Source organism: Misgurnus anguillicaudatus, unplaced genomic scaffold, assembly GCF_027580225.2.
Source record: "Misgurnus anguillicaudatus unplaced genomic scaffold, ASM2758022v2 HiC_scaffold_26, whole genome shotgun sequence".
NCBI classification, from domain to species: Eukaryota; Metazoa; Chordata; class Actinopteri; order Cypriniformes; family Cobitidae; genus Misgurnus; species Misgurnus anguillicaudatus.
In genome coordinates this window covers 2,273,230-2,287,221 of record NW_027395276.1, presented here as the reverse complement: position 1 = coordinate 2,287,221, position 13,992 = coordinate 2,273,230, and the positions used below count along the sequence as shown (strand labels likewise).

General features: G+C 37.5%; 1 protein-coding gene across 1 annotated transcript in view; it reads left to right on the top strand.

Annotated features, from left to right (window-relative positions):
- Nucleotides 1-13,992, top strand: part of LOC129443159 (potassium/sodium hyperpolarization-activated cyclic nucleotide-gated channel 2) — an 87,999-nt gene that overhangs the window by 17,732 nt on the left and 56,275 nt on the right. Inside the window, exon 3 of the mRNA XM_055203591.2 lies at nt 1,605-1,766. Within this exon, the coding sequence (XP_055059566.2) occupies nt 1,605-1,766 (162 nt within the window). The remainder of the gene's footprint in view (nt 1-1,604; nt 1,767-13,992) is intronic.

Genomic DNA, 13,992 nt, shown 5'->3' with positions numbered 1-13,992 from the left:
TTTTTTAGCCCAAAAAATATAAAATTTAAGCCAATTTGTGCTTACAACAAGCAAAAGAAAATCTGCCAATGCAACAAGAAAAATTTTCTTGAAATAAGTGTTTATGAAAAAATGCAACTTATTTCAAGAAAATTGTTCTTCCATTGGCAATTTTTTTTTGCTTGTTTTAAGCACTAATTTACTTAAAGGTATTATCTAAAAAGTAGATAAAATTACTAGGTAATTTTGCTTAGCAAGAAAATACATCTTAATTTAAGACTTTTTAGATATTTTTTACTGAAAACAAGACAAAAATATTAAGTAAGAAGGTCTTTTTTTCAGTGTATATAACAAAGTTGTTGTGTGCTAATGCTAATGCTAAGCGTTCTCGCGCTCAATTTAATTGACGTGTGGGCGTGATTTTCCAGGGGAAGTGCCCATAAAAGGAATAAGGGGTCCATGATGCGTAACTGTTAGCTATGTTCGAAAAAATTTTTTCTGAAAATTGTATGAAAGAGCAGGAGTGAGTTTGACCCAGAAATCCTGCGTCACATGCTCAAATTTTTTTTTGACACACTGCCTTTGTTTAGCATGAAAAATACAACTCTTAAACTTTGTTAATAAAGCAATTAACTGTTATAAAATGCACTGTAACACCACTGCTTCACGGGGCTTATTGCTTTTATAAAACAGTTACTTCATATGCATAACAGGATATCATAAAATAAAACACAAATAAGTTTTAATTATATTAATACAAATATTACTCTTCCACCAAACAAAGTAGTTCCTCAGAATCAAGTGTGTCCGCAACAGAGCGCAGTTCCCAAGCAACATAGATGCAGCAAAGACACAATGAAAGACTGTGATGTTTGTTTTCATAAATCAACATTCATCTAATTTATACATTAACATTTATATTGTGCTGTTGTATATAACTGTTGAAGTGATGATCAAATATGCTTGGAAGCATATTTGGAAATTTCCCGGTCAGCGTTTTTTTTAAGTTGCCACCCAGAAAAATTATCTTCTTTAAATAAACATAAAATATAAAATGAAAGAACAGACCCTCCACTTAAAAAAAATCCTGTTTCAACCTACCTTCATTTGTTCTCTTATCACCTCTCAAATTTTCAGCTAAAAGTGGAGATAATTCCATTTTTGTGAAGAACTTTAATAAGAGATCAGATTCAGAGCCTGATCAAAACTTGACAAAGTGCGTCAGTGTTTAAGTTGGGTAAGATTGCCACCCAGTGGATAATAGCGGAAATATGAATTTGAGGTAGAAACTCCTTAGGGAACATTTTCTCTTTATTGACGAGATGACTCAAACAATATTTATTGACATTTATCTGGAAATCGCCATTGATTGTGCCATTGAAGACAAATTAAATATATGATTAAAGACTGTGGTGTGTTTTCATAAATCAATATGCCGCAACAGTGGCGCAGTGATACTTATGTAATGCGGTCTGAACCGTGGGGTTACCAGGGTATTTTATCACGGCATAGAACGCGTTCCAACCAATCAGAATGAAGAACCAGAATGGGCCGTTTTAGGAAATCTCTTTTTATATTTTGTATCTTTTATAAACTTTTACTAACTGTTTATTCTTCCCTCACAGATCTTTCATATGACCTATGACATGGCGAGTGCAGTGATGCGGATATTCAACTTGATAGCGATGATGTTGTTGCTGTGTCACTGGGACGGCTGTCTACAGTTTCTGGTGCCCATGTTGCAGGATTTCCCCTCTGACTGCTGGGTTTCCCTCAACAAGATGGTGGTACGTTTTGAATTTCCATTTTGTCCCTCATTATCATAGACATCAACATCAAAAGACATTTCATGCAACAACAGGTATGAAATCAGACTCCAGACCAAATAATCTCAGCGTGTAATATCAGAACAATACATGCCGCTGAGCTAATATTCAGAAAATTGGTTCCCAACAGTCACACGGTGAATATAGAAGTGCAGTCATTGAATTGAATGAAATTTTAATTTTGTTTTACCAGTGTATTGATTTTTATGTAACCTGATTCTTATAGACAAGATGAAAAACTGTTGGTTTCATACATGTAGTATTTTTCCATACACTGCGTGTGTAACAATAAGATAAATGTTATCGCTTCGAGGTTGCTCTTTCATAGCTCAGGAGACTTAATGGTGTACGTAGTCATGCTTTATGTCATTTCTTTATCAGATTTGTCTCATTTGTGTCAGTTTACTTCTAAGTAATTTTAGGAGAACATCTGAGTCAATTCTTGGCGCATAGTAAAGATATCTAAAAATACACTGTCAGGAAAAATAGTTTCCAAGCTGTCACTGGGGGAGTACCCTTTAAAAACCTCCATTTAGGTACAGATATACATTTGGTATCAACATGAGCCTTTAAGGTACTAATATATGCACCCCTTATGTATTTTTTACACCACAGTGACAATTTTAGGGACAGTGTAGATAGCAAAACATTGCAAACTTGGATATCTTGGGAGAGTTTGAAACAAAGGCTCTTCATAGGAGACTCATGTGAGAGTGCTGCGGTCTGAAAAGCAATAGACTTTAAAGGGGTCATATTGTGAGATTTTTTTTAAGATGTAAAATAAATCTTTGGTGTCCTCAAAGTGCGTTTTAGCTCAATTTTTGGGCGTCTCCTTTAAAATGCAAAAGAGCTGATGAAATGCAAACACTGATCGCCATAATGGTGGTTTGTTGAAATTGAAACTCAGTTGTGCTGTCAATTATTTTCTCTCTTTCTTTCTTTCTTTCTCTCTGGACTAAATGGCAGTGCAGTCATTGGATAGTGCAGATTAAGGGCGCAGAATTATTTTAATTGGCCCTTCTACCTATGTCACAAAACAGGCGAAATCTAAATTACTTGTTTTTTCACATGCTTGCAGAGAATGGTTTACCAAAACTAAGTTACTGGGTTTTTCAAGCTTTTTCACGCTTTCTTGGTTGATATAAGCACTGGGGACCCAATTATAGCAACATGGAAAAACTAAATTTTCATGCTTTGACCCCTTTAAAAAGTCAAATTTTTTCTGCAAGGGATAGTTCACCCTAAAATGAACTTACTCTCATGTTGTTCTCATATGAGTTTTTTTATTCTGTTAAATGAAAAGTAAGATGTTTTGATAAATGATGGTAAGCACACACCTGCCATAACCATTGACTTCCATAGTAGGAAAACAAATATGATAGAATTCAATGGGTGACGTCAACTGTGTGCTTACCATCATTTATCAAAAAATCTTCTTCCATTGACTTCCATTGTATTAGCTTTTCCTCAAATGGAAGTCAATGTGTACCATCAATTGTGCGCTTACCATCAGAAATGTCAGTAATGACAGAATTTTTATCTTTGGTTGAACTATCCCTTTAAATCTTATTTCTGTCTAAGAGAAACAAGTGAACTATTAAAAAGATTTTATGTGTGTTTTTGTTGTCTTTGGGTAAACAGTGAAGAATTCATGAGTTGGACTCCAAAATATCTTCAGAATATTACCTCGAAGATTTTTTCGCCATATTTTTGGATCTTTCAGTCATTTTCCACATAGCCACAGACTTGTAGTGTGTGAAGCATCTGTCTTTTAAAGTGTGTGAAAGAACTTCTTGTAAGAGTCTGTGATGTGCCTCAGTTTTAGGATGTTTGGTGTTGGTGAGAGATGAGATGATGTGATGGCAGTGCAGATAAAAGTGTGTGTGTGTGTGTGTGTGTGTGTGTGCAAACATTCAGGTTTAGAGACGCCAACGCAGCTGTGCCCTTTGTGTACCTCTCACATACAGACATAAAAGAACCTGTTTAGAGGACCGGACACCACACACACAGACATCACATGATACGCACACACACACACACACAAACACGCACGCGCGCACTCACACACACAAACACAAACAAACACACACTGCCATTGCATTAACTCTCACCAGAAATGTGCAAAACCTGCTGGATAAACTAGCATACCACCAAGACCAGCATAATTGTGTTTTGGTACTGGTTTGCTGGTGACCACCATCATAGACCAGAATAATTCCCACGCTGGTCCATGCTGGTTTGGTGGTGGTTTAGATGGCGGTCATCAGCATACTAGCACCAGCATCTCATGTTGGTCATACCACCAAGACCAGCATATGTTATGTTTTGGTGCTGGTATGCTGATGACCACCAGCTAAACCACCACCAAACCAGCATGGGAATGATGCTGGTCTATGCTGGTCTTTTTTTATTGAGTTTCTGACTGGCTAGGACAAGGGGCTCTTTTTTTGCTGTTTGTGGAGTGTTGAGCTGTCACAGAGACTGATGTGACACCTATTTTGGTGATAAATGTCAACTGTCTGTTATTTTATGTGTAGTTTATGCTAAAATATAATTTATTTCATCATTTATTTATGTCGCATTAAACTTTTATGAATCACAATGTAAATTTCCTGGATGCCCGTATTTGTATAATTCACCAGAATGATGACAAGATTCTAATATAGCACAGGAATATTTTGGACCATTTTTATAATACTTTAATGCTGATTTGTTTTCACACTTGACAGCTCTAACCCTCATTATATGGACAATAATTGCCAGGATATCTATAAAACCTTCACAGTTTGCGTGAAACAGAAGTCACGTGGTTTGGGACTACATAATGGAGCTACTGTTGCTTTCATGTAATGTAATATTAAGCTCTTATGATGTTTGAAAATGGTACTGTAATGGAAGCGATGGGTGTATTAGCTCAGTTGCTCTGGGTACAGTCGCTTTCGTTCACTTTCGTGCTGATGTCACTCGTGACATTAAGGTCACAAAGCCTCCAGAGATCAGAGAAAGAGTAAATAGAGAAGAGAGATTCACTTTCATGAGGGGTATTTTAAACAGATGGGCCATTCTACTAGATTGATGCAATTTGATCATTTATACACTCTAACAATGCTGGGTTATTTTTAACCCAGTGTTGGGTCAAAAAGGAGCAAACACAACCTGTTGGGTTGCAATTTAACCTATGCTGGGTGGTTTTAACCCATTGTTGGGTCAAATATAAACATTTTCCGTGTAGATTTAACAGCAGAGTTCATCCGTTTTTGACCCAACACTGGGTAGAAACCCAGCAGCAGCCGATTCCGGGCCGGATCCACACCGAAACTGCTGACTTCGGCATGGATCTAGTGCGGATCCGGCTAAGAGTCAACCCAGTATTTTTTACTTGTGTATTTTTTTTATTAAATAGCTGATGTTATTTAACAAAAACAAAAAATTTTTTTTCTGGATTATACTGTATGTATATTTTGATAAAAACAAATGTAGTTCAAATTAAATACAAAATTACTTTATACACTGCAAAAAAAAATTCAAGTATTTTTGTCTTGTTTTCAGTAAAAATATCTAAAAATTCTTAAATCAATATGCCTTTTCTTGATGAGCAAAACGACCCAAGAAAATAAGTCTAGTTTTTAGACCAAAAATATCAAATGTAAGTGATTGTGTGCATAAAACAAGCAAAAAAATCTGCCAATGGGGTAAGCAAAAAATCTTGAAAATTTTAAACACTAAATCCAAGAAAAATGCAAGAAAAATTAGCTTACCCCATTGGCTGATTTTTTTGCTTGTTTTTATGCACAAAAAAATCTATTAAATGTGATATTTTTGGTCTAAAAACTAGACTTATTTTCTTGGGTCGTTTTGCTCATCAAGAAAAAGCATCTTAATTTCTGATTTTTTAGATATTTTTACTGAAAACAAGACAAAAATATTTTCTTGAAAATTTTTTTTGCAGTGCATGCACTGACCTAATTTCCACTTAACATTAAGTAAGAAGGGGGCATATAGCGTTTAGTTTATCTCACAGCCTGGAACCTGATGAGAAGCTGGAGTGCAGAATGGTGTCATAAAATCACTGATCCATTTTAGCAGAAGTGACAAACTGTACGTTTTGAATGCCTTTATCCTGTACATGCAAATTTGGTCAGTGTTAGAACACATATGGACAAATTAATAATTGCATACCAGTTAATCAACAAACCTTTACAATTGTGATGTTCACACCAAGAGCAGACCTGGCAGGGTAGAGGAACCTATCACAGGGGGGTCGAGGGAAATAAAACAGAAGTTGGAATAGCTGCAGGGTTGAACCTCTGGAGAGCTCTGTATATCGAGTGCTTGACAACTCATATCATTAGTGTGCGCATACAACAAGAGACCATCCATCTTCACTGCAGACAGCTGATCCTAAAGGATATCATCTATCTTTTTGCTACCATACACACTGAATATTTCCTGGAGTGTGTACAGGCATGAATGCTTTTTGGCACTTGTTTACAGGAAGAGTTTTATGATAGATATTCAAACCAGTCATGGAGAAAAAAATCATGTTTTTGCGGTGATGTAGTGGTTAAGACTCGGGGATGGCAAATAGATGACAAGAGGTTGCTGGATTGATCCCTACATAAGGAAAAGATATTGGATATAACAACATTAAACATTTGTATTACTATACTGTAAAGATAACTTGTTGCACTTACATTTTTAAGCTTAATCAACCTGAATATACAATTCATTTAAACTTTCCTGAATAGTAAGCAGTTGCTATAAATTATATAAAAATTTATTTGAAGTTATTTCAACTTTATTTTTTATAATTTATAACAACTCCTCACTAAAAAGTTGAAATTAATGTTAATTTTAAGTTGATAAAACTCAAAAATGTAAATGCAACAAGGAATTTTTTACAGTGTAAGAATGGGGAGAATGCAGGACTTAATATCCTGCCTTCCAGTTAAAAGTCCCGCCTTCCAGTTAAAAGTCCTGCCTTCCAGTTAAAAGTCCTACCTTCCAGTTAAAAGTCCCGCCTTCCAGTTAAAAGTCCTGCCTTCCAGTTAAAAGTCCTACCTTCCAGTTAAAAGTCCTGCCTTCCAGTTAAAAGTCTTACCTTCCTGCCTTTCAGTTAAAAGTCCCACCTTCCAGTTAAAAGTCCCACCTTCCAGTTAAAAGTCCCACCTTCCAGATAAAAGTCTCACCTTCCAGTTAAAAGTCCCACCTTCCAGATAAAAGTATCACCTTCCAGTTAAAAGTCCTGCCTTCCAGTTAAAAGTCCTGCTTTCCAGTTAAAAGTCCTGCCTTCCAGTTAAAAGTCCTGCCTTCCAATTAAAAGTCCTGCCTTCCTGTTAAAAGTCCTACATTCCAGTTAAAAGTCCTGCCTTCCAGTTAAAAGTCCCACCTTCCCACCTTTCAGTTAAAAGTCCCACCTTCCAGTTAAAAGTCCCACCTTCCAGATAAAAGTATCACCTTCCAGTTAAAAGTCCTGCCTTCCAGTTAAAAGTCTTACCTTCCTGCCTTTCAGTTAAAAGTCCCACCTTCCAGTTAAAAGTCCCACCTTCCAGTTAAAAGTCCCACCTTCCAGATAAAAGTCTCACCTTCCAGTTAAAAGTCCCACCTTCCAGATAAAAGTATCACCTTCCAGTTAAAAGTCCTGCCTTCCAGTTAAAAGTCCTGCTTTCCAGTTAAAAGTCCTGCCTTCCAGTTAAAAGTCCTGCCTTCCAATTAAAAGTCCTGCCTTCCTGTTAAAAGTCCTACATTCCAGTTAAAAGTCCTGCCTTCCAGTTAAAAGTCCCACCTTCCCACCTTTCAGTTAAAAGTCCCACCTTCCAGTTAAAAGTCCCACCTTCCAGATAAAAGTATCACCTTCCAGTTAAAAGTCCTACCTTCCAGTTAAAAGTCTTACCTTCCTGCCTTTCAGTTAAAAGTCCCACCTTCCAGTTAAAAGTCCCACCTTCCAGTTAAAAGTCCCACCTTCCAGATAAAAGTCTCACCTTCCAGTTAAAAGTCCCACCTTCCAGATAAAAGTATCACCTTCCAGTTAAAAGTCCTGCCTTCCAGTTAAAAGTCCTGCTTTCCAGTTAAAAGTCCTGCCTTCCAGTTAAAAGTCCTGCCTTCCAATTAAAAGTCCTGCCTTCCTGTTAAAAGTCCTACATTCCAGTTAAAAGTCCTGCCTTCCAGTTAAAAGTCCCACCTTCCCACCTTTCAGTTAAAAGTCCCACCTTCCAGTTAAAAGTCCCACCTTCCAGATAAAAGTCCCACCTTCCAGATAAAAGTCTCACCTTCCAGTTAAAAGTCCCACCTTCCAGATAAAAGTATCACCTTCCAGTTAAAAGTCCTGCCTTCCAGTTAAAAGTCCTGCCTTCCAGTTAAAAGTCCTGCCTTCCAGTTAAAAGTCCTGCCTTCCAGTTAAAAGTCCTACCTTCCAGTTAAAAGTCCTGCCTTCCAGTTAAAAATCCTGCCTTCCAGTTAAAAGTCCTGCCTTCCAGTTAAAAGTCCTGCCTTCCAGTTAAAATTCCTACCTTCCAGTTAAAAGTCCTGCCTTCCAGTTAAAAGTCCTGCCTTCCAGTTAAAAGTCCTGCCTTCCAGTTAAAAGTCCTGCCTTCCAGTTAAAAGTCCTGCCTTCCAGTTAAAAGTCCTGCCTTCCAGTTAAAAGTCCTGCCTTCCAGTTAAAAGTCCTGCCTTCCAGTTAAAAGTCCTGCCTTAAAGTTAAAAGTCCTGCCTTCCAGTTAAAAGTCCTACCTTCCAGTTAAAAGTCCCACCTTCCCACCTTTCAGTTAAAAGTCCCGCCTTCCAGTTAAAAGTCCTGCCTCCAGTTAAAAGTCCTACATTCCAGTTAAAAGTCCTGCCTTCCAGTTAAAAGTCCCACCTTCCCACCTTTCAGTTAAAAGTCCCACCTTCCAGTTAAAAGTCCCACCTTCCAGATAAAAGTCCTGCCTTCCAGTTAAAAGTCCTGCTTTCCAGTTAAAAGTCCTGCCTTCCAGTTAAAAGTCCTGCCTTCCAATTAAAAGTCCTGCTTTCCAGTTAAAAGTCCTGCCTTCCAGTTAAAAGTCCTGCCTTCCAATTAAAAGTCCTGCCTTCCTGTTAAAAGTCCTACATTCCAGTTAAAAGTCCTGCCTTCCAGTTAAAAGTCCCACCTTCCCACCTTTCAGTTAAAAGTCCCACCTTCCAGTTAAAAGTCCCACCTTCCAGATAAAAGTATCACCTTCCAGTTAAAAGTCCTGCCTTCCAGTTAAAAGTCTTACCTTCCTGCCTTTCAGTTAAAAGTCCCACCTTCCAGTTAAAAGTCCCACCTTCCAGTTAAAAGTCCCACCTTCCAGATAAAAGTCTCACCTTCCAGTTAAAAGTCCCACCTTCCAGATAAAAGTATCACCTTCCAGTTAAAAGTCCTGCCTTCCAGTTAAAAGTCCTGCTTTCCAGTTAAAAGTCCTGCCTTCCAGTTAAAAGTCCTGCCTTCCAATTAAAAGTCCTGCCTTCCTGTTAAAAGTCCTACATTCCAGTTAAAAGTCCTGCCTTCCAGTTAAAAGTCCCACCTTCCCACCTTTCAGTTAAAAGTCCCACCTTCCAGTTAAAAGTCCCACCTTCCAGATAAAAGTATCACCTTCCAGTTAAAAGTCCTGCCTTCCAGTTAAAAGTCTTACCTTCCTGCCTTTCAGTTAAAAGTCCCACCTTCCAGTTAAAAGTCCCACCTTCCAGTTAAAAGTCCCACCTTCCAGATAAAAGTCTCACCTTCCAGTTAAAAGTCCCACCTTCCAGATAAAAGTATCACCTTCCAGTTAAAAGTCCTGCCTTCCAGTTAAAAGTCCTGCTTTCCAGTTAAAAGTCCTGCCTTCCAGTTAAAAGTCCTGCCTTCCAATTAAAAGTCCTGCCTTCCTGTTAAAAGTCCTACATTCCAGTTAAAAGTCCTGCCTTCCAGTTAAAAGTCCCACCTTCCCACCTTTCAGTTAAAAGTCCCACCTTCCAGTTAAAAGTCCCACCTTCCAGATAAAAGTATCACCTTCCAGTTAAAAGTCCTGCCTTCCAGTTAAAAGTCTTACCTTCCTGCCTTTCAGTTAAAAGTCCCACCTTCCAGTTAAAAGTCCCACCTTCCAGTTAAAAGTCCCACCTTCCAGATAAAAGTCTCACCTTCCAGTTAAAAGTCCCACCTTCCAGATAAAAGTATCACCTTCCAGTTAAAAGTCCTGCCTTCCAGTTAAAAGTCCTGCTTTCCAGTTAAAAGTCCTGCCTTCCAGTTAAAAGTCCTGCCTTCCAATTAAAAGTCCTGCCTTCCTGTTAAAAGTCCTACATTCCAGTTAAAAGTCCTGCCTTCCAGTTAAAAGTCCCACCTTCCCACCTTTCAGTTAAAAGTCCCACCTTCCAGTTAAAAGTCCCACCTTCCAGATAAAAGTCCCACCTTCCAGATAAAAGTCTCACCTTCCAGTTAAAAGTCCCACCTTCCAGATAAAAGTATCACCTTCCAGTTAAAAGTCCTGCCTTCCAGTTAAAAGTCCTGCCTTCCAGTTAAAAGTCCTGCCTTCCAGTTAAAAGTCCTGCCTTCCAGTTAAAAGTCCTACCTTCCAGTTAAAAGTCCTGCCTTCCAGTTAAAAATCCTGCCTTCCAGTTAAAAGTCCTGCCTTCCAGTTAAAAGTCCTGCCTTCCAGTTAAAATTCCTACCTTCCAGTTAAAAGTCCTGCCTTCCAGTTAAAAGTCCTGCCTTCCAGTTAAAAGTCCTGCCTTCCAGTTAAAAGTCCTGCCTTCCAGTTAAAAGTCCTGCCTTCCAGTTAAAAGTCCTGCCTTCCAGTTAAAAGTCCTGCCTTCCAGTTAAAAGTCCTGCCTTCCAGTTAAAAGTCCTGCCTTCCAGTTAAAAGTCCTGCCTTAAAGTTAAAAGTCCTGCCTTCCAGTTAAAAGTCCTACCTTCCAGTTAAAAGTCCCACCTTCCCACCTTTCAGTTAAAAATCCCGCCTTCCAGTTAAAAGTCCTGCCTCCAGTTAAAAGTCCCAACTTCCCGCCTTCCAGTTAAAATTCCAGCCTTCCAGTTAAAATTCCAGCCATCCCGCCTTCCAGTTGAAAGTCCCGCCTTCCAGTTAAAAGTCCCGCCTTCCAGTTAAAAGTCCCGCTTTCCAGTTAAAAGTCCTGCCTTCCAGGTAAAAGTCCCACCTTCCCGCCTTACAATTAAATTCTTGCCTTCCAGTTAAAAGTCCCTGCTTCCAGTTAAATGTCCCACCTTCCAGTTAAAAGTCTTGCCTTCCAGTTAAAGTCCCACCATCCCGGCTTTCAGTTAAAAGTCTCGGCTTCCAGTTAAAAGTCCCGCCTTCCAGGTAAAAGACCCGCCTTCCAGTTAAAAGGCCCACCTTCCAGTTAAAAATCTTGCTTTCCAGTTAAAAGTCCTGCCTTCCAATTAAAAATCCTGCCTTCCAATTAAAAATCCTGCCTTCCAGTTAAAAGTCCCACCTTCCCGCTTAAAGGGGTCTCACTTCCAGTTAAAAGTCCGATCTTCCAGTTAAAAGTATCTGAGAGAGGGGCTCTATACAGAGTCATGTAAAACAACCAGTGCGCATGTGCAGTATCAACCTCAATAAAATGTGTTTTAGCGCAACTTGAGCTTAAGAAACAAAAGTTATGGTACAGTTAATGTCAGTTTTAATTGTTGATCAGAAATATGTTGTTTAATTGTGATTTTAGAGATATTTGTCATTCTCCATTTAGTTTAATAGGACTTTAGTCTTGGATGACTTAAATAACAGCCCAGACACTGACATCATGTGAAAGTAACTAACTGTTACTTGTGGTAATCCTGTTTAACTTCAGTTGTTTGTTTTTATCGGAAATCAAATGCATGTCTCCATTGATTACGATTTGGATTACTGTAAACTGAGCAAAATAACCAGCCGTTGATGAATTTTGAAAATTCATAAAACTACATAAAGATATATTAGAGGTTTGTCAAACATTTGTAGATATGTTTGAATATTGCATACAAAACACTTGAGGTAATATTTTAATCATTTGTGCATCGGCTTCCTTCTCAGTGAGGTTTATAACAGTGATAAATCACACCATATCAAGACAACAGAGTTGCACACGCTGTGAATCATCCGTAAACAAACACTTGCACATTGCGGTGTTTGTCTGTGTGTGTGTGTGTTTCTCAGTGCTAACACAAATTTATTAGGACAGCAGGAGGTTGTGTGCATGCAAACTTCAGCAGAGACACACACAGCTGCAGGGTTTACACTAAAATAACTTAACATTGTAGGAAATGCATAAATCTGTGTGATGTGTACATAAAATCTGTTTTGTGTTAGCCTGTTGGATAATCACTAATTTCTAATGTTGTGCGCATGCTTATTTTTATTTAAAACACTAATATAGTCCTATAACTAAGTACATACGTATCTCCCATTTTTAAAGATTATAAAAAACGCAAGGCATGAATACGTTAAAAACTTTTCTCCAGCAAGTTTTTTAAGCTCATTGGATCAACAGAAACAGGATTTATTTCTAAATTTCAAAACTAAATAACACTTGTACACAACTTTGGGGGTTCATATGGGGTTTTACCTTTAAAAATACTTGCACAAAAAAAAACTATCACGTAAATAGCTTGTTATCAACTCAATGTTTTCAAGGTCTTGAAAAAACATAACAGAGATAATACATGAGACAAACTCTTATGATCTATACAAACTGGAGATGTATACTTACTTGTGGTCATAAAATATTGTATTGTTGCACTATATTGGCGTTTTAAAGAAAAGTAAACATGCCTACAACATGAGAAATTAGCGATTAGCAAAAAGGCTAATATCCAAAACAGATATTATGTACACAATGCGCTATACTCATCTCAAATTAGGTCCCTTCTCATTTTAACAATCCACGTTTTCTGAGGTTCTTTGTCCTGTGGAAATTTGTAAAAAGATGTTTTCTGTGTCTTGATGGCTGAATGACCAGCATCCTGATACAAAACAATGAATTTAAAGTGCATGCTTTGAACTTCCATCCTGAATAAGTCATATGGAGATTAGATGTGCACACTAGTAGGGATTAAATGCATTATGTTATTTCTTATCCCCTGAGCAAAAGCTCTCCTGAGACACAGAGATGTTCTCAATTCTTTTACTTTGCATGCATTCAGCTCTCCTGGGAAAACACTGACATTAAAATGGACACAAACATTTCTGTGCCATCGCAATCTAGCTTATGGTATACATTTTTTGTCCCTCATTCATGTTTAATATTCTATTATACATCAAAATATATAATTTTTAGATATTCACCTATTTGACTGTTCAGATTTCCTGTAGAAATGAAAATCATCTGTCTTAATGACGCTAATATCTTTGATGCCAAAATCTCAAGTCATCCTGGACACTAACATTTTAATGATTCATTAAAGATTAATCGCTTTATCGTCATGAGACTTCAGAATCATTGAAACGATCATGATTTTTTTATAGGTTTAAATCTTTGTGAGTGCGTATCAAGGTTATTATAGTTTTGCTTTTTTTAATTAGTTTTTATTTTAGTATCGTTTTCAATTTTGCTTTAAATTTAAGTTTAGTTTTAGTTAGTTTCATGAATGGTTTTGTTAGTTTTAGTTTAGTTTTTATTTTGCAAACACATTTCTATTTAGTTTTTATTTTATTTAGTTTCAGTTATAGTTTTAGTAATTATAGTTTAGCAGCTAACAGCAGCTAGACTGTCTGACATATTTATCAGTTAACTGATGTTGCTGTCAGCCTCAGCTAACCTCAAATGCATAAAGCGCCATCTACAAGTAAAGACTCCTTAAAAGTTTGTAAACATTGCAACGTCTCCGGGTGGGCGGGGATTAGTTGGAGGCAAAAAGAGGCGCGGACGCAATGCTGACAAGCGTAAGCTAGGACGTTTTAGGAGGGATTTATTAAACATAGATGCAGAAGAAGGTTCGGAACTGTCCGAATATGTAAAGTTACTGACTCTGCGTGACAGCTATTTTTATTAAATTAACTCTGTAACAGTTCGTTTTTGTATCTTGTTCTCATTGGAAACATTTTAACCAGGTTTTGGATATTTCCTACATATAAAGTATTTTCGGCATATAAAGTATTTTAAGAGATCATTCAAAGGATGGCACACACATCTATCGCTGTTTGTTTGTTTAACATTTAAGCTAGCTAGTGCACTGACGGTTGACTTATCATCACCTATAAAACAGAAACTTTCTGATTTGTACTAG